Here is a 17,149-nt window from a genome sequence, read left to right on the forward strand (position 1 = left end):
CCTTGGTGAAGGGGAAGGGACAAAGGACGCAGCCTTCAGAAAGCATCAAAGTTATGTCGTGTAGAAAAGCGTATAGAAGAGAAAGCTGGGGTGAGAGGCGTAGAGTACTGTGGGCAGGATTGAATTTCTGGTGGACTACAGCCCTTATTTTCATTCTACTAACAGGAACCAAGGTATGCCCGGTCGGTGTACCCAACTGTATTCACGTTCTGCCCTCGCCAGGATCACTTGCCAGAGCTCGCTGGGGGATTAAATTACAAGGTTAAGGTGGAGACGGACCAGGGGGAAGGTACCGCACGTTGGGACGACATGGAAGAATTCCCGGGTCGAGAAAAAGCAATTCCAAGGCTGACGAGACAGAGGCGGAGGTTGTGGACTTTTTATTTTGAGCGTCAATCCGCCCCAGGCCATCCCATGTTGCATTGCGTGACGCTTGTGCGCCCCATATTGCTCCAGCAATCTAGAATAGAGGCTGAGTCGCGCCCTTTCTTTGCTTCTGGTGTGCTTACCCTTGCCCTTGAACAAGAACTGGGCCTTGTAGGTCGTCGTTTCACGTGTTCCAATATCACGGAATCGAATGCGTATATCGTACCCCGAACACAATCCACCACCCATGGGTTGTTCAAAGGTCGTCGCCGTTGCAGAACGAAGAGAACATCTCCATCGGACCAATATCCAAATCACGTAACAGATCACGAAACAGGTCACGCTCGCCTTTACTCGAACCTTCTCATCGCATACCGATCCAATTCGACTTCTACTCGGCTCCTAAGATTTTCATACCACTCTATTCCTTTGAATCCGTGGTCTTCTTTTCGAACTCTCCACCCTTTACGTCCTAATCTCTCGATTCTCTCTTTTTTTGTTTTGACTTGGGGATCTTCGTTGTCCCCCAGGCCACAACCCCGGCCATGCTGCTGTGTCTCTGTAAACTTGGATTTTGACGCAGAAGCGACGTGTTCGAATGACCAATAACTCGCAAGGCGAGTCTTGGAGAGTGTCTTGGCTGCAGCATGCTCGCCCCGTGCTTTCCGCACACGACACATTTCCTCATCCAGGTAAGTGATGTGCTTGCGAAATTGGGTCCGGAAATCCACCAGTGACGTATTGTATGTGGTTACACCGACCGAGGAGAGGTAGCCTTCTAGATGCTCATTGTGGAGACTCGGACTGAATGCGTCACGGACGAGCTTGAAGCGTGGGGTTCCTGGTGACATTGAAAATGTCTCGGTGTCTGCGTGGGATGTCCAGGGTAGCGGTTGTAACAGTGGAGACGGAGGAAAAGGCAGAAAGCCTTCAGATTTGGCAATGAGGGTTTGAACAGCAGTCTGGCGCATAGGGGAAGGAATCTGGACGAGTCGGGCACCTTGAATTTTGAAGCTTGGTTTATGATTAAATGGCAGGGGAGGAAGTTGACGAAGAGTGGGACTGCTGTCCGAAGACTCTGTATCCAGGCAAAGCTGCTCCGTCCCGCCCGGCATACGATCCCCAAGAGATTGTCCGCTCACTCGAAAGGGTGTCCCTCCATCAGAGAGCGTTTGAGCCGTCAGCTGAGTGGTTCGGGCTCGTTTGGGCTTTCGGCTGAATAAAGGGGATGGGACGAGTTCTTCCGCCAGGACATGTGTGGAGCTTAGGCTTTGAATGAGTCGCGATTTGTGCGTCGTGGGCGTACATGGTGTTGTTGTGGAATAGTTGCATTTTGAGCTTTCCTTTTGCGCCATGTGGGTTCGAGGTGTGAACGTCGCTTGCAGATTTTCTGCCAGGGGCTCGTCAGAATCGACAGCGGTACAAGACTCCGAGATGGCGTTTTCGGTCGAGTAGATGCTTCCGCTTGAGATTGACTGTGCAATTTCTGCAGGGCGCAGGCTTGGGGAAGCCACATCTCCGACTTCTGCCGGCATCCGTTGTACGCATGGAGTCGCAAATACCAGGGACAGAGGAGAGTGGTCTGGTTGTTCGTACCGTCCTCCTTCCGCGGACACATATGGCAATGGTAGACTCTGTAGGGCCAAAATGAAACTCTCCTTGGCTGAACCTAGAAACTGGAGCTTTTTGCTCGAAAAGTCATGTGCCATCAGACCGATGGATTCGTAGCAGATAGCATGGTAGAACCAGAGAAAAGCCTGATGGAGCGGGTGAATCTGGTAAGACGATCAGCTTCTTCCATATCCTGGTGACCGCCAAGTAGCTTGAGAATGGCCCTACATCTGACTTTTGCAGTTGTTCGCACAATCCGATGCACTGCTTGAATCGACGATCGAGATAGAGGCTCTGAACCTTGACAAGCTCATCTTTGTAAGAGGAGATTCTTCGACCTGGGCCACGAATATGCTTGATATGTACTGGCGTCGGGACCATACTGATGACTGGCGAAACTGATAAGTCGAAGTGAAAATAAGAGCATAAATGCGACGGTGGAGTAGGCAGGAGTTTTCTGTCCGTGTCTGGAATACTGCTACACTCGCACTTCTGGTCAGAGCCAGGCTCCTTCACCTGCTTGTCGCGAGCCAAGTGCGTACGTACATCTTATCGACAGTGAATGTCAGGATCGTCACACATCCTCGAAATGTCCGATTTTGGTTGAGAGGTCACATCGAAGTCGTCTATATTGATATCACTGAACGTCAGGCGTGGGCAATATGAGTCCATCATCAACCATATCTTCGATTTGCGATTTCGCCCAGTCACCGCCTCTTCCCCAGTCGTGTTCAGCAGTAGCGAAAATTGGATTCTTTCCAGCCAGCAAAGCCTGAGAGACGACAGCCCTGAGCTGAGAAACGGCCTTTTGCTCATTGTCTTGGTACAGCTTAGTGGCATTGCGGTAGAAGATGTCCGCATTCTTCAGTAGTTGGGTCGCATTTCCCATTGATGGTTGGTACGATACTGGGGGCTGACCTAGTTGATATTGCAAAAGTGAGCAATTCCCACGAATAAAGTGAGTTTCAGCGATGTCCTCGGGGACCGGACCCGAGATCTTAGAAGCGGCGGCCATATTGGCTATCGCTGCAGATAAAGCATTCCATCTTTGAGATGCCAGAGACACAGCATTGGACGAATCATCGTCCGCAAGAGCAGCATTGAATGACATAAGACTATTCGCGTTAGCGACCAAGGCGGCAAAGTTCTTCTCCAGGTCCAGTTCGGGAACCCGAAATGCTTCGTCTCGTTCTCGCTTATAGGTGTTCGGGTTTATGGACCCCAACCGGTAACCTGCTTCAAGCAAAGCCGAGACAAAAATGGCCCGTGTTAATACGACTTCCTGAATTCTCTCTGCTTCTGCATCTTCGAGAAGAACTGGCAACTTGGTGTTGATCAATGTTGAAGAAAATTCTTCGATCCAACCCAGGCTCGATGACGGAGCTGAGGCGGTTGAAGATCCCAAAACACTACAGAGGGTTGTCAGAGTTGCAAGCGCGGCTAGGATAGTCTCAATAAGAGTGTCCTTTGTCACTGGTTCGACAATTGAAACCCATTGATCTTCAGTGTCGCTCGCTGAAGGGTGATGGTTCTCATCAGACTTCGTAGGTACAGGTTCGGAAGGCTCTGAGTTCAAGTTGGCTGAGGCTATCTGAGCGGCCGCCTCGTTACGCCGCTGGACGAACTCCTCCAGGTTGAGCTCTTGGATAGCCAAGCACCGATTTTGAAGCTCCAAAGCCTCTTCAAGGGGCTGCAAGGCATCTTGGTCCGCTCGATTAGGGTCTTTGGCATAAGCTTCGGCAATGGCTGTCAAGACCTGGGCAGTGTTGAAAAGAGTGTCTGGATTCTCCTGGTCGAGACTGAGGGCATAGCGATGCGAATCTAGGGCCTGTTGCAGCACATCCAGGAGTGGGATTTGCAATTGATTCGCGAGAATTGGGTCGGTTCCCATTTCGAGAAGAACTCTTGCTCTGGAAAATGTCAGTTCGTCCCCAAATAACCAGCAAAGGAGCGATGGATGGTGGACACCGGAGACCGACTTGTTGTATGCAAGGTCAAGACTACTGGGGAACTTTGTCAACCCCTGATCATATACCTCAATCGCCCTAGAGAAGAACCGCATCGATTTGACAGCATCCCCCGCTCTCCATTTTCCGGCCGCTTCTTCGAAGTCCACTCCAGCTGAAAAGAGATGTAAGTGATTATGCTCTCAAAGAACGACGTGTTTTCGCGGGGACGGACCGGCCTGGAAGTCATCGGCTGTCTCCAAGACCTGGGTGATTCATCAGTATTTCCCGGATCCCAGCGCCAGGCTGTGTTGAGCTCAGCCTCACCTGCTCTGCTTTCTTCTTCGCCTTGGATTGCTTGAGGAAGGCTTTGGGCTTAGGCATAATGACCAGAACCGGGAACGGCTCAGACAATTGTGAAGCTGGGCACCGTGCGAAGGCTGATTCAAAAAGTTACTGACTAGTACGAAAATGGCCTAAGGAAACTCTGTGAAAGGAAAAATCTGGATCTCCGAGAAGTTTCCGGTCTCGAGCCAATGATAGTCTCCGGACAGCGTTGGGCCTTGGGGGAGGAACAATGATAAGTCACAAAAATTTTTCTGACTTGGTGGATTGCGGTTAGGTGAGGGTGCCAATGGATGGAGATTGATGCATGCCATCGACTAGTCGGACGCAAACAACGCAGAGGGCGATTGTACTCGCAAAGCAATTCGTCGACGTGTCTCAGAGTCTCACTGGCCCCTAGGCGCCCGCCTCTGATGGACAATGAAAATACTGGACGACTCAGAATGATTCTCCGAGAGCAGGCACAAGCGCGGGCGCACCGCTGGTCGAGGAAATGAGCCAATGCTTGGGATTTGACCGCAACTGACCTAAGCCCGTTAGAGGCGTGGTGGGCGAGATCCCAGGACCATGCCCTTGAACCTCCCCCCTCGCAAGTCGCAAGTCGCACCTCTTCGCCCAAGAACCCCCCCCGGCGGGGGCTTCGACGCGATCTCGAAGGGCTGGTATGGAGTTCAGAAATCAGGATCTGCTTCCTCCACCGAACGTAACGAGTCATCACATCTCTATTCTCGAGCGGCATGACTACGTTCCCTTGTACCAGCCGACATCCCCTCCATCTAACTTCAAGTTCGGCCCTCAAATTATCGACCCTCCACCATTACCTCAGGCATCTAACCTCCTTTACCCTCGCTCTCACCAAGAAGAGCTTGCTCACAGGGTCAACATCTTCAACACATGATCCCCACCTTCTCTCATGACATCTTACTCCCCCCTGTCCCACGCCTGACTTGCGGCCGATTTCTCCCACCCACCCCAGGCAAAGAGCAAGTTGGCCGGCCGAAATCCTTCATACTGTGGCCCTCCACCAGAAGAAGTATGACCCTGGTCTCAGCCCACGCCATTGTCCGCCTACTGCAAGTCTAACTGAGAACCGACCGTCCCAGCTGCCCACGCCAACCCCGAAGCGCAAAACCCCGCTAGTGGAGCCCAAACCTCGACGCTTCGAACGACCATCATCTGCCAGAACTGCCACCACCGCCGACCTCGAATTTTGCCCTTTTCTGCAGAGCACCACGGTCTCCCGCTTCTTCCATTCGTCACCCAGCGAGGCTGCGTGTCGTCGCTCACGGCCTATATCGAAAGCTTGCTCACCAACTTGGGCTGCCATCAGCCTTTTTGCTCCTGCTCAACTTCCGCGAGCCGTCTTCCTGTCGCCGCTGAAGAAATGAACCCTCGTTGATCGTCGTGTTTGCGTCTAACACCCTCCCGCAGCCCACCTGCGGGCGCAACCCATCTCCATCCAACATCAAGACCGAAGGATGACCCAAGAGCGCGAGCAGAATGTGGTATGGCCTCAGGATATGCAAGATGACACCATCGTGGCCGGGGTCGGCGACGACGACTTCACCAAGTTCCTCGACCTCGACAGCGAATTCCAACATTTTACACCCATGAACAATGGCCATTCCGGTCTCGATACGCCCATGGGCCGTTTGGGGTTTGGGAATAGTGCGCCCGACCTGTCCTACGCCGGATCCGAACAGATGAACATGAACGTGCCCCCGACGACCGATTCCGTCAGCTATCGGAATCACATTCCCTCGAGCCAGCCGTATGGACAATATCCGCAGTATCAACGAATGCCCATGCCGCCCCAGTATCGAGTCCCCCCAACGCCTGTGAGCGCCGAAATGCACGCGGGGAAATATGCACACACAGTGGGAAACAATGGACAAATAATCTTTGACCACCAGCAGGTACGTGAGTGGGAGGGAAAAAGCGTTGAGCGATACTGATGTCTTTCAGGTCTCCTTTACCCCACTGGTCTCCCCTGCGCAAACTCCCATGGACGGTGGATTTGCGATGTCTGACTATGGTCTGGGCGACGAATTCTTCAGTCCTTTGACATCGCCGGCGATTGAGGCCCAGGCGACCTTCAGTTCAACCGGCACCACGGCCTCGCCCGTTGATTTAAATGCTGATCCTGGAGCTACCAACAAATCCACCACAGCTGGGACCAAACGCCCTCGACGCAAGGGCAGCAATGCCGCCCGGACGCCGGCTCGGAGCGTGAAGCAGTCGCCCGCCATGAAGCCTCAACCCCGGCGTCGAGTTCCTTCACTGACTTCACTCCCTTTGGACAAGGTTGGGGGCATGCTTCCCCAAGGTGTTCAGGGCTCGAACCTACAACCATCGGCTCCGAACAGCGCTGCCCTTCAGCCCAGCGATGATTCGGTGTCGCCCGAACCGCTTTCGGAAGCGGCGATGAGACCGCCTCCTGTTCCTCAGGCCGGCAAATCACCGCAGCAATTGGCGGCTTCTCAAGGTGCGGCGTCCGCCAACCCCGTCACGCCTGCCACGTTGATGAGGATGCCAAGCAACCAATCAATGTCCGCGAAGCAAATGGAGCAACATGGCTCTGCCCAATCCGCAAATGAGCCAATGGAGGACATTATGTTACCAGACGCCGCGGCTCCAGGAACGCAACCCATATTGGCATCCATTGACACCGGCAAAACGGGCAACGACAGCGAAAGCACTCCGACGCTTTCGGCCAAATCGGCCAAATTGAGTGCCGCCAGTACCCCGAGAAGTGGATTGGCGAGGGCAACGTCACAAGAGACGTTTGCAAAGCCCGGAAAAATCGAGACCCGGGGCGGCCGTGCAAGCAAAAAGCGGCAAAGCACTTCTTCGGCCACGATTTCACCCGCTTTGCGACCGAAGATCTCACCAAGCATCAGCCCATTGGCGCCGGCGACTGGTAAGTGAGCATGGAGACTTTAATCGATATGTTTTGGCTGACATGGATAGGCCCGGGAATGTCGCATCTTTCCGCCGAAACCAGTGCCCTATATCTTGCGTCCAAGTCGAATTATCAGAATATTCTGGAGGGCACTCATCTGCCGGGCGTTTCATACCCCGAAACATTGGCGGAAAATCTGACCTCAAAACGAACATCTCACAAAATCGCCGAGCAGGGACGGCGGAATCGGATTAATCTTGCATTGAAGGAGATCGAGGCTCTTTTGCCTCCATCTATTTTGGCCACTAATGGGAAGAATCACCGATCAGGCTCTCACGACAACGACGAGGCAGAGCATAAACCACCTCCGCCTGGCCAAGGTGCCAGCAAGGCAAGCACGGTTGAAATGGCGATTGTCTACATTAAGAGCTTGCAAACTGAACTGAAGGAAACGAAGGACAAACTTGAGGCGGTAGAAAAGAAGCTCGCGGAAGGGACGAGCAAGGCGGAGAGCCAGGCCTCGGATGGATAAACAGAGTTGGGTCCGCGCTTGGATAGTCCACTTTTGGATATAATGGCTTTACGGCGTGATGGTTGATGAGTTTCAGACCGCAACGAGAGTATACCAGATGCACGGAAGGGCGGAGTCGACTGAATATAGATAACTGCGTTTGAAATCTGCGTTATAGTCAACTTGCCATGGTTGGTGACCGAGCAAGTTTCCGTGCGCGGTATAGCACGTGTGATCAAAAGCATACATGTTCAAAGTTGGGTGGTATTGTGCAAGGCTATTTGGTCTGGGAACCCACTGTAGCATGTGCAAGCACTATCTAAAACATTCTATCAGGTACCATATCTGAGAGCTCGCTCAAAACAGAATTTTTATTGGACCCAGATGGTAACCTGTGCTCACCAACCAACCTCCCCCGTCGACGTTGTCGCTGTCTTCGCCCCAAGGCAACCAGACTTCTTAAATCAGGCAAGTTAGGCGAGGTTCCCCAATCTTCTTCGCAGTTCTTCAGAGGTCTACGCTCCGCCTGTACCTCGCCCAAGAATTTTCGATTCTGCTGGTCTACATAAACAACTGCGAATCTCTCCCACTCATCACCTCTACACAACCGCGCAAAAACCCAATTTGCTTCCCTGTCTCACATAGTCACACGTTCTCTTGCCTGTAAGTATATTGGCTCTGGTCGCAAAGCTCCAAGTCAGCCTGCCTCCCTCATTCTCCAAGTTTTGACTTGAGGCAGTGTTGGACAGCCTGCAACCTCAGCGCACAAACATCCCATCTGGCACCAAATTATTGTCGACTCGGTTGTACTGACCTCTACCCTTCTCCAGATCTAATCCTCTTCACATCAGCATCACAATGGCCTCGGAGACCTTTGAATTTCAGGCTGAGATCTCTCAACTCCTCTCCCTCATTATCAACACCGTCTACTCCAACAAAGAGATCTTCTTGCGAGAGATAATCTCCAACGCCTCCGATGCATTAGACAAGATTCGATATGAAGCTCTCTCCGACCCGAGCAAACTGGATTCCGGTAAGGACCTGAGAATCGACATCATCCCCGACAAAGAGAGCAAAACCCTCACCATCCGTGATACCGGTATTGGCATGACCAAAGCTGTAAGCCCTTTTCCTGACCTGCCAGAAGTAAGACTGAGCTCACATTTTGATAGGATCTCGTCAACAACCTCGGTACCATTGCTCGCTCGGGCACCAAGCAGTTCATGGAAGCATTGACTGCTGGCGCTGACATTTCCATGATCGGTCAATTCGGTGTCGGTTTCTACTCGGCCTACTTGGTCGCCGACAAGGTCACCGTCGTCTCCAAGCACAACGATGACGAACAATACATCTGGGAGTCTAGCGCCGGCGGCACCTTCACTCTGACTCACGACACGGAAGGCGAGCAGCTGGGCCGCGGGACCAAGATCGTCCTCCACCTCAAGGACGAGCAGATCGACTACCTGAACGAGTCCAAGATCAAGGAAGTCGTCAAGAAGCACTCTGAATTCATCTCCTACCCCATCTACCTCCACGTCCTCAAGGAGACCGAGAAGGAAGTCCCGGATGAGGATGCTGCTGAAGAGGCCGAAGAAGATGAAGAAAAGAAAGCCAAGATCGAAGAGGTCGATGACGATGAGGAGAAAGAGAAGAAGCCCAAGACCAAGAAGGTCAAGGAGTCCAAGATTGAGGAGGAAGAGCTGAACAAGACCAAGCCCATCTGGACGCGCAACCCCTCCGACATTACCCAAGAAGAGTATGCTTCCTTCTACAAGTCCTTGTCCAACGACTGGGAGGATCATTTGGCTGTCAAGCACTTCTCCGTCGAGGGTCAGCTTGAATTCCGAGCCATCCTCTTTGTTCCCAAGCGTGCTCCCTTCGACCTCTTCGAGACCAAGAAGACCAAGAACAACATCAAGCTCTACGTCCGACGTGTTTTCATCACCGATGATGCGACGGACCTGATCCCTGAGTGGCTTGGCTTCATCAAGGGCGTGGTCGACTCGGAGGATCTTCCTCTCAACCTGTCTCGGGAGACCCTTCAACAGAACAAGATCATGAAGGTCATCAAGAAGAACATCGTCAAGAAGTGCCTCGAGCTCTTCAACGAAATCGCCGAGGACCGTGACCAATTCGACAAATTCTACTCTGCCTTCAGCAAGAACATCAAGCTTGGTATCCATGAGGACTCTCAGAACCGCCAGGCTCTTGCCAAGCTCCTTCGGTTCAACTCGACCAAGTCCGGCGAGGAGGCCACGTCTCTGACGGACTACGTCACCCGCATGCAAGAGCACCAGAAGCAAATCTACTACATCACTGGTGAATCTCTCAAGGCCGTTCAGAAGTCTCCCTTCCTCGACTCCCTCAAGGAGAAGAACTTTGAAGTCTTGTTCTTGGTCGATCCTATTGACGAGTATGCCATGACTCAACTCAAGGAGTTCGACGGCAAGAAGCTTGTCGACATCACCAAGGACTTTGAGCTGGAGGAGACCGACGAGGAGAAGAAAGAACGTGAGAAGGAAGAGAAGGAGTTCGAGGGTCTTGCCAAGAGCCTCAAGAATGTCCTTGGCGACAAGGTCGAGAAGGTTGTCGTCTCTCACAAGCTCATCGGCTCTCCTTGCGCCATTCGAACTGGCCAATTCGGCTGGTCTGCCAACATGGAACGTATCATGAAGGCCCAGGCTCTCCGTGACACTTCCATGTCCTCCTATATGTCCTCCAAGAAGACTTTCGAGATCTCTCCCAAGTCTCCCATCATCCGTGAACTGAAGAAGAAGGTTGAAACTGATGGCGAGAACGACCGCACCGTCAAGTCGATCACTCAACTCCTCTTCGAAACTTCACTCCTTGTGTCTGGCTTCACCATCGAGGAACCCGCCGGCTTCGCCGAGCGCATCCACAAGCTCGTGTCGCTGGGCTTGAATGTCGATGAGGAGGCCGAGACTTCCGAGGAGAAGGCCGAGGAAGAAGCCCCTGCTGCTGAGGCCACTGGTGAGAGCACCATGGAAGAAGTTGACTAAATTTCTTCTCAGATGCTTCATTGGCATTTCCCATTCTGGGGTTGTCATTGTACCATCCCTTTGGCGTCTGGTGTCATTGATAGGTTAATTCACCTGCTTCAGCGATATCCCGGCAATCAATGAATGGTTTGAAAGAAGGGCGGAGACGCAAGGACAAAATGCTACAGAAAAATGGATACAGAAAGCAAGCAGCTTTATCGGTGGACGGTAGCTCCCTGTAATCCCTCGGTCGATTCATAGCATGATTCAATAAAGAAATTTCCATGAGCCTTTTCTCCCGATTCCGTGTGAGCCACCTCTTCCCAGCAACGTAGATCAAGCATCGAAACAGGGCATCCCTAAGCTCTCAGCTCTCTTCCCTTCGATTCGTTTCCGTCATTGGATCGGAGATTCTTGGCATATGTGGCCCCACATCACTGGCGATCTTCAAGGTACGTTGCTCTCATCTCTGAAAGAAACAACCCCGAGTCACGCCGGGAGAGAGCCATAATCTTTGGTGTTTTTGCTCTACGTCGTCCACCATGAGCCTTCCGGGGGCGAACATGTATGCCCCAGGAGGCACAAACAAGGAGATTTGTCTCCAAACCCTGATGGTTTGGGTCGACAGAGTACAGACGCGGCCTACTCCCCGGACTTGAAATAGCCATCTTCCCTTTCAAAAACTAGGATCTTTCTACGCAGTTTGACCCGTACTCAAGTCCTTCTAGATCTGCCCCAAAGGCCAGGCGCACACAATACAAGGTCTGGAAGAGGAGAATGAGTATTTCCTTGCTTTGATAATGGCGGCTTCGACAAGACTAGGTGAGTGTTCCCAATCACCTCTGATCAAATCGGCGATCACTTATGTATGCTGGGCACATGCATCGCTTTCAGCCCGGGTGAAGGGTTTGCCCACACTCCAAAAGACGTCCTCGCAGAGAACTTTGGAGTCAACGCATCAGTCCTCCACTCTATTCCGACTACAGATCCCTACATAACAAACGGCACGGTGTCCACCAATCTCAATGTCACGGGTCCCAACGGTGCGCCCCCAGAGAACTCCATTGGCATGTAGAGTTGACAAAGGGTGAAGGCAGAGGAATGGCTCTACTTTAACAAAGGCCAGGCAAAGCACACCGTCTCCATGGGGAGTGACAATGTCGGGACGTTCGATTCGGCGCGGGGAGACACAGTCGTCGGTCCGGTTAACAGCAGTATGCTGTGTTCTATCGTCGTGCCTGACACTCTGGGAAGACTTCCTAATGTTTCCATTTACCCGCAGGCCACTACATAGAAAATATTTCCGATACAGAGGACTTGGTTTGGATTGAGCTGCACAAGAGCGATAGGTCGCTGATATCCCTTTGACTTGGTGGATTGCGCTGACTCCGGCCCATATTGTGGCTGACGTGCTTACAATTCCGATTGGCGTTGTTGAGAATCTGAAAGAAAGAGAAGCAGATACTAATTGCTGGGTCGGAAACCTTAAGGAACCGTCTTCGGACCTCCCCAGTCTTGAGGTGGTCCTAGTTGTGAAGAGATTTCTGCTTTGATCAACTGGCGAGGCGACAAGACGTAGAGCGATGCTTACTTCTCAGATCTAACGGATTTCGGTAACGGTATATTTCTCGTGTGATGATTGCTCAGCCTGTTCGGATAGTATGTACGCGAAATGGAGTTGACCGGTGCGCTGTTGGAATATATCTGACTATGTGGCGAAAAGGCCAAGCACAGGTGCCCCTTTAAATTCTCCGAGAAGCATTCGATCTTTGGAACATGCTGTCCACTATTATTTTGTTCCAAGACCACCGAACTCAACTGACCATGTCGCATTCACTTCCCATGCCGTCTTTTCTCGGGTTATAGGATTTGCGCTCTCAGGATCTTTCATTTTTGGGCACAGCTGGCCGGCGGCGAACTTGCGCTTTTGCGCACGTGTGTAACCACCCTCTCCGACACCCACCATGCCTGTTAAATCACGATTCACCAGGCTGGACGCCTTCACCAAGACGGTCGAAGATGCCCGCGTGCGGACCACCTCCGGTGGCATTGTGACGATTGCTTCGATTCTGATTATAATTTATTTGATACTAGGGGAATGGTCGGATTACAGGAAAATCCTCGTGCAGCCGGAGCTGATCGTGGACAAAGGGAGAGGTAAATGCGCTGGAAGCCACATCATGGAAGTTTCCCAGTTGCGCTGACGGTTCCTCTACAGGCGAGAAGATGGAGATACACCTCAACATCACCTTTCCTCGAATACCTTGCGAACTCCTCACCCTCGACGTCATGGATGTGTCCGGCGAGCAACAGACCGGGGTGGTGCACGGTGTCAACAAAGTGAGACTGTCGTCTGTGGTCGAGGGCTCGCAGATCATCGACATACAGACGTTACAGCTGCATCAGCAGGATACGGCGACACATCTGGACCCTGATTACTGCGGCTCATGTTACTCAGCCCCCCCGCCGGCGAATGCCTCGAAACCGGGATGCTGTAATACTTGCGATGAAGTACGTGAAGCGTACGCATCCAACAGCTGGGCCTTTGGACGGGGAGAAGGGGTCGAACAGTGCGAACGAGAGGGATACGGTGAGAAACTGGATGCGCAGAGGCACGAAGGATGTCGAATCGAAGGAGTCGTCAGAGTCAACAAGGTGGTGGGCAACTTCCACATCGCTCCTGGTCGAAGTTTCAGCAACGGGAACATGCACGTACATGATTTGAATAACTACTTCGATACTCCCGTCGAAGGCGGGCACACATTCACGCACGAGATCCATTCTCTCCGTTTCGGGCCGCAGCTGTCGGATGAGACAACGGCCAAGTGGAGCGATCATCATCATTCAAATCCCTTGGACGGACACCGACAAGAGACAGACGAGGCAGGCTTCAATTTCATGTACTTCATCAAGGTGGTCTCAACTTCCTATTTGCCATTGGGATGGGATGAGGAGCGGTCCATGAAACAACATTCGAGTCTCAGTGATATCATCCCCTTGGGCATGCAAGGCAAGGGCGCCGGGAGCCAGGGGTCTATCGAGACACACCAGTATTCGGTGACATCGCACAAGAGGTCGCTCGGCGGTGGCACGGACGCAGCAGAGGGTCACAAAGAACGACTCCATGCACACGGAGGTATCCCCGGTGTTTTCTTCTCCTACGACATCAGCCCGATGAAAGTGATCAACCGCGAAGCCAGACCCAAGACATTCGCCAATTTCTTAACCGGTGTATGTGCCGTTATCGGTGGTACCTTGACAGTCGCGGCGGCTATTGATCGGGGGCTTTATGAGGGAAGCACGCGGCTGAAGAAGCTCCATGAGGGATGATGATTCAGCGATGATGCTGATTCGCCAGGTTGGTGGGGAATTTTTGGACGGATGCATCTAGCATTGGAGTTCTGGGTAACTGTTCAAGTAGATATTGTAACCTTATGCAATGAAAAAGGTAATGGATGAAAGTGTGAGAGCACGAGTTCCGATCCGTGATTGCTTCTTCGTGAAGTCTCTGACAATGCATTCCTTCCTAGAACTTTCAGAATTGTCAGTCAACTCGCCCACGATGCTTGACTTCACGAAAATTGAAAGCAAAGAGATGGGGAAATAGTGATATATCAGAAGAACCCTTCTAAGCAGCGAGGCCAGGAGACTTTTTTTTGGGTGACCAGAACACGGCATTTGACGATGCCATGCTCCCTCATGTCCTTTCACTGGCATCCTTTTCCGGCTCTTCCTAATGCCGTACGGTTCCTTGAATTCATCATATCGAGAGACGTGAAGCAGGAATTTGCTAAGAGAAGAGGGTAGTAGGTGTGTACATACCCTTGCATCTGTTGTGGGATCGCATGTGCAATGACTCGAAAACGGCGTGATGTGACTGATTGGTGAACAATATATTAGCAGATCGTCGTTGCACGATGTTTCACTGTGCCGAGAGGATGCTTCCATTGATGAACGAGTACGTCGAGTCGAAGAACTAATGAAAGTTCTGCAGAAATTCGAAGATAACAAGCCTTGCCATTTCGGGCTAGAGGCTTACTCCTTACCGTCTTTGGTAAGGATTTTCTAACCTGACCTAACCCAAATATCTTCTTCCACATCAACTATGAACCTCCAGACATTAGCGCTTATATGGCATGGCCAGTGAACACAATAGAGAATATTTTTCTTCCAGGAAGACTCAAGGCTCCAAGTTCTTTCTTCACTCTGATTGTTTCGTAAGGCACTCGCTTACCTCTTGGCAACAACCTCTCAGAAGCACTTTTTCCGCCGCCCAAGGCTCTTGAAAGTCACTAAATTGGAGACAGTTGCATTGACTTGTCACAATTTGGATGTGCATCAGCATCCAACTTTCAGAACTTCCAGAAATATTCAGTTGCTATGAGGGCCACCTTCCGAGAAAAGCATCCTCAGGTGAGGCTCCGGGCATCAATGTCAGACACAGACCATCATTCCAGTTGTCCTTCATTGGTCGAATTCAGATACTATGCCTTAAGGCGTAGGTATTGAATACACACCCGAGCTGAATCAACGCGGTGCGGAGGATAAGAAGGCCTGACGGAGACAGGGTTCATTGTACCAAGGTCCATGCACTGAAAGACATGCCAAGTCGATGGGTCGTTGAGAATTTGGACCCGACGCGCGAAATAGACTCACCCACACGTGCTCTGCAGTGATTTTAAGTATATGTTCCTCTGTCACCAAACCGAGGCCGACGACCAATGCTTTGTCAATCGTCGTGGTGAATTTGCCGACTATCGAGCAACAGTATTTGCTATAATATTCGGTCGTCTGTTCCGTCAGGTTTCGCCCTGTCGACCTCTTTTCACTCTCAACGTCCAGGCCTACCTCACTGGTTCAATTAATGTGATTTTGACTCGATCACATTCTCTCCTCATGTCTCAGCTGCTCGACGCATCGACTTTGAAGGACAAGTCGGTTATCATCACAGGTACGTGGCGACCACTCCACCGACCCACATCAAGCCATGGATAACCAACAGACACAGGAGGAGCCTCGGGCATCGGCCTCGCCACAGCGACTCACTTCGCTAAGGCGGGAGCCTATGTGACTATTGCAGATGTGCAGGACGCCGCCGGGGAGAGCATCGCCGCGGATCTGGTTTCCCAAGGCGGGAATGTGTCCTTTGTCCATTGTGACACCTCCGATTGGGAGCAAAGCGTCGCTGCATTCAAGCATGCAGCTGCATTTGCGCCGAGCAAAACCTTGGACGTCGCTCTTCTATCCGCTGGGATTGAAGGCGACGAATTCAGTGTAACGGAGCAGGCACTTGCGGCTCCGGAGCCATCTTTGAGCGACAACACCATCCCCAATGAGCCACCAATGCGCGCAGTGCAGGTGAATTTGTGTGGAGTGTACAAGAATGCCTGGTTGGCACTCTACTACATGCGCCTGCCTTCGCAGGTTGAAACCACCAATCCGCCGTCGAAATCGCTCATCTTCATCTCATCATTTGCCGGTTATGCGGACATGCCTAGCAATACCGATTACAATACCTCAAAATGTGAGTTCCCGCTCTCATCATGGTGCTCTGGATCCCCAACTTGCGTTGTGGTGGGATGTTTGAAGTGATATTTCCGCATTCCCACAGCGGAAACGCTTTCAGAAATGGAGATAGTTCCCCAAGTGCTCTATCACCTTAGGATGCTGCGTAATCTCACCTCTTAATTCGGATTCGGGGATGGGCTGAAAAAGATCTTACTGACTCGAGATGCAGTTGGCGTTCGGGGTATCTTCCGCGGTCTGCGACACACTACTACCAGCATGAATGTGCGCACCAACCTTATCGCCCCTCTCTGGATCAACACGCCAATTTTGCAACCGAAGCTGGCCCAGCTGGCTGCATTGGGAGTGAAACCAGGAGCGGGATTGACGTTTGCCAGCATCGACCATGTCGTCAATGCGGTAACGAAGTCCGCAACGGACGAAACAGTTAGTAAGCGCGTTTTCTTCGTGGTGCCGGAAGGATTTATCGATGCTGGTGACGACGAGGCCGGTGGCTGGGCGGCAGACTGCATGAGGGAACAGTGGAAAGTCAGACGAAGCAAAGGGGATATTATGCCTTGAGGCGAAAATGCCCATTAGAGGTCGAATGATAAGTATTAGCGGTGTCAAGTATGGGAAATGAAGTTTCCTGACGCCGTTATAAACAGTACTACTCAAAGGAGTAAAAACTGTAGGCCAAATTATCCGCCAAGGCGGATAAAGCGGCGGGTCTGCTCTCGACTTCGGCAAGGTGAGCAAGTTCGGCCTGCGCGTCTGATCTGGCATGCGACCTCGACTAAATACAGTGTCAAGGTGCTCCAGTGTATTCTCTTCACGTGCATATTGCCTCTGTTGGATTGTGGTATTCGGCTCAGAGGCCATGAACTCTTGTGCTTCCCTTTCTAAAGACTCGTGTCGTCCTAGACCCTTTTCACGCAGTCCATATGCCTCTCAATGGCATTCA

General features: G+C 51.8%; 6 protein-coding genes across 6 annotated transcripts; 4 read left to right on the forward strand and 2 right to left on the reverse strand.

Annotated features, from left to right (window-relative positions):
* Nucleotides 1-716: 716 nt before the first annotated feature.
* Z518_08680 (uncharacterized protein) lies at nt 717-2,358 on the reverse strand (the record flags this gene model as incomplete). Its single annotated transcript, XM_013414420.1, has 2 exons — nt 717-2,141; nt 2,206-2,358. 2 exons carry the CDS (start codon nt 2,356-2,358, stop codon nt 717-719), a joined length of 1,578 nt encoding a protein of 525 aa, XP_013269874.1.
* A 256-nt stretch (nt 2,359-2,614) lies between these two features.
* On the reverse strand, nt 2,615-4,307 carry Z518_08681 (uncharacterized protein; the record flags this gene model as incomplete). Its single annotated transcript, XM_013414421.1, has 3 exons — nt 2,615-4,098; nt 4,159-4,189; nt 4,251-4,307. The coding sequence occupies 3 exons, from the start codon at nt 4,305-4,307 to the stop codon at nt 2,615-2,617; spliced, it is 1,572 nt and encodes a 523-aa protein (XP_013269875.1).
* Nucleotides 4,308-5,746: 1,439 nt separating this feature from the next.
* Nucleotides 5,747-7,702, forward strand: Z518_08682 (uncharacterized protein; the record flags this gene model as incomplete). Its single annotated transcript, XM_013414422.1, has 3 exons — nt 5,747-6,184; nt 6,234-7,188; nt 7,239-7,702. The coding sequence occupies 3 exons, from the start codon at nt 5,747-5,749 to the stop codon at nt 7,700-7,702; spliced, it is 1,857 nt and encodes a 618-aa protein (XP_013269876.1).
* Nucleotides 7,703-8,539: 837 nt separating this feature from the next.
* Nucleotides 8,540-10,701, forward strand: Z518_08683 (hsp90-like protein; the record flags this gene model as incomplete). Its single annotated transcript, XM_013414423.1, has 2 exons — nt 8,540-8,800; nt 8,854-10,701. The coding sequence occupies 2 exons, from the start codon at nt 8,540-8,542 to the stop codon at nt 10,699-10,701; spliced, it is 2,109 nt and encodes a 702-aa protein (XP_013269877.1).
* A 1,943-nt stretch (nt 10,702-12,644) lies between these two features.
* On the forward strand, nt 12,645-14,010 carry Z518_08684 (uncharacterized protein; the record flags this gene model as incomplete). The annotated part of the gene is made up of 2 exons (XM_013414424.1): nt 12,645-12,837; nt 12,899-14,010. The coding sequence occupies 2 exons, from the start codon at nt 12,645-12,647 to the stop codon at nt 14,008-14,010; spliced, it is 1,305 nt and encodes a 434-aa protein (XP_013269878.1).
* Nucleotides 14,011-15,576: 1,566 nt separating this feature from the next.
* Nucleotides 15,577-16,767, forward strand: Z518_08685 (uncharacterized protein; the record flags this gene model as incomplete). Its single annotated transcript, XM_013414425.1, has 3 exons — nt 15,577-15,631; nt 15,689-16,204; nt 16,418-16,767. The coding sequence occupies 3 exons, from the start codon at nt 15,577-15,579 to the stop codon at nt 16,765-16,767; spliced, it is 921 nt and encodes a 306-aa protein (XP_013269879.1).
* Nucleotides 16,768-17,149: the final 382 nt, after the last annotated feature.

This window comes from Rhinocladiella mackenziei (genome assembly GCF_000835555.1).
Source record: "Rhinocladiella mackenziei CBS 650.93 unplaced genomic scaffold supercont1.6, whole genome shotgun sequence".
Taxonomy (NCBI): domain Eukaryota; kingdom Fungi; phylum Ascomycota; class Eurotiomycetes; order Chaetothyriales; family Herpotrichiellaceae; genus Rhinocladiella; species Rhinocladiella mackenziei.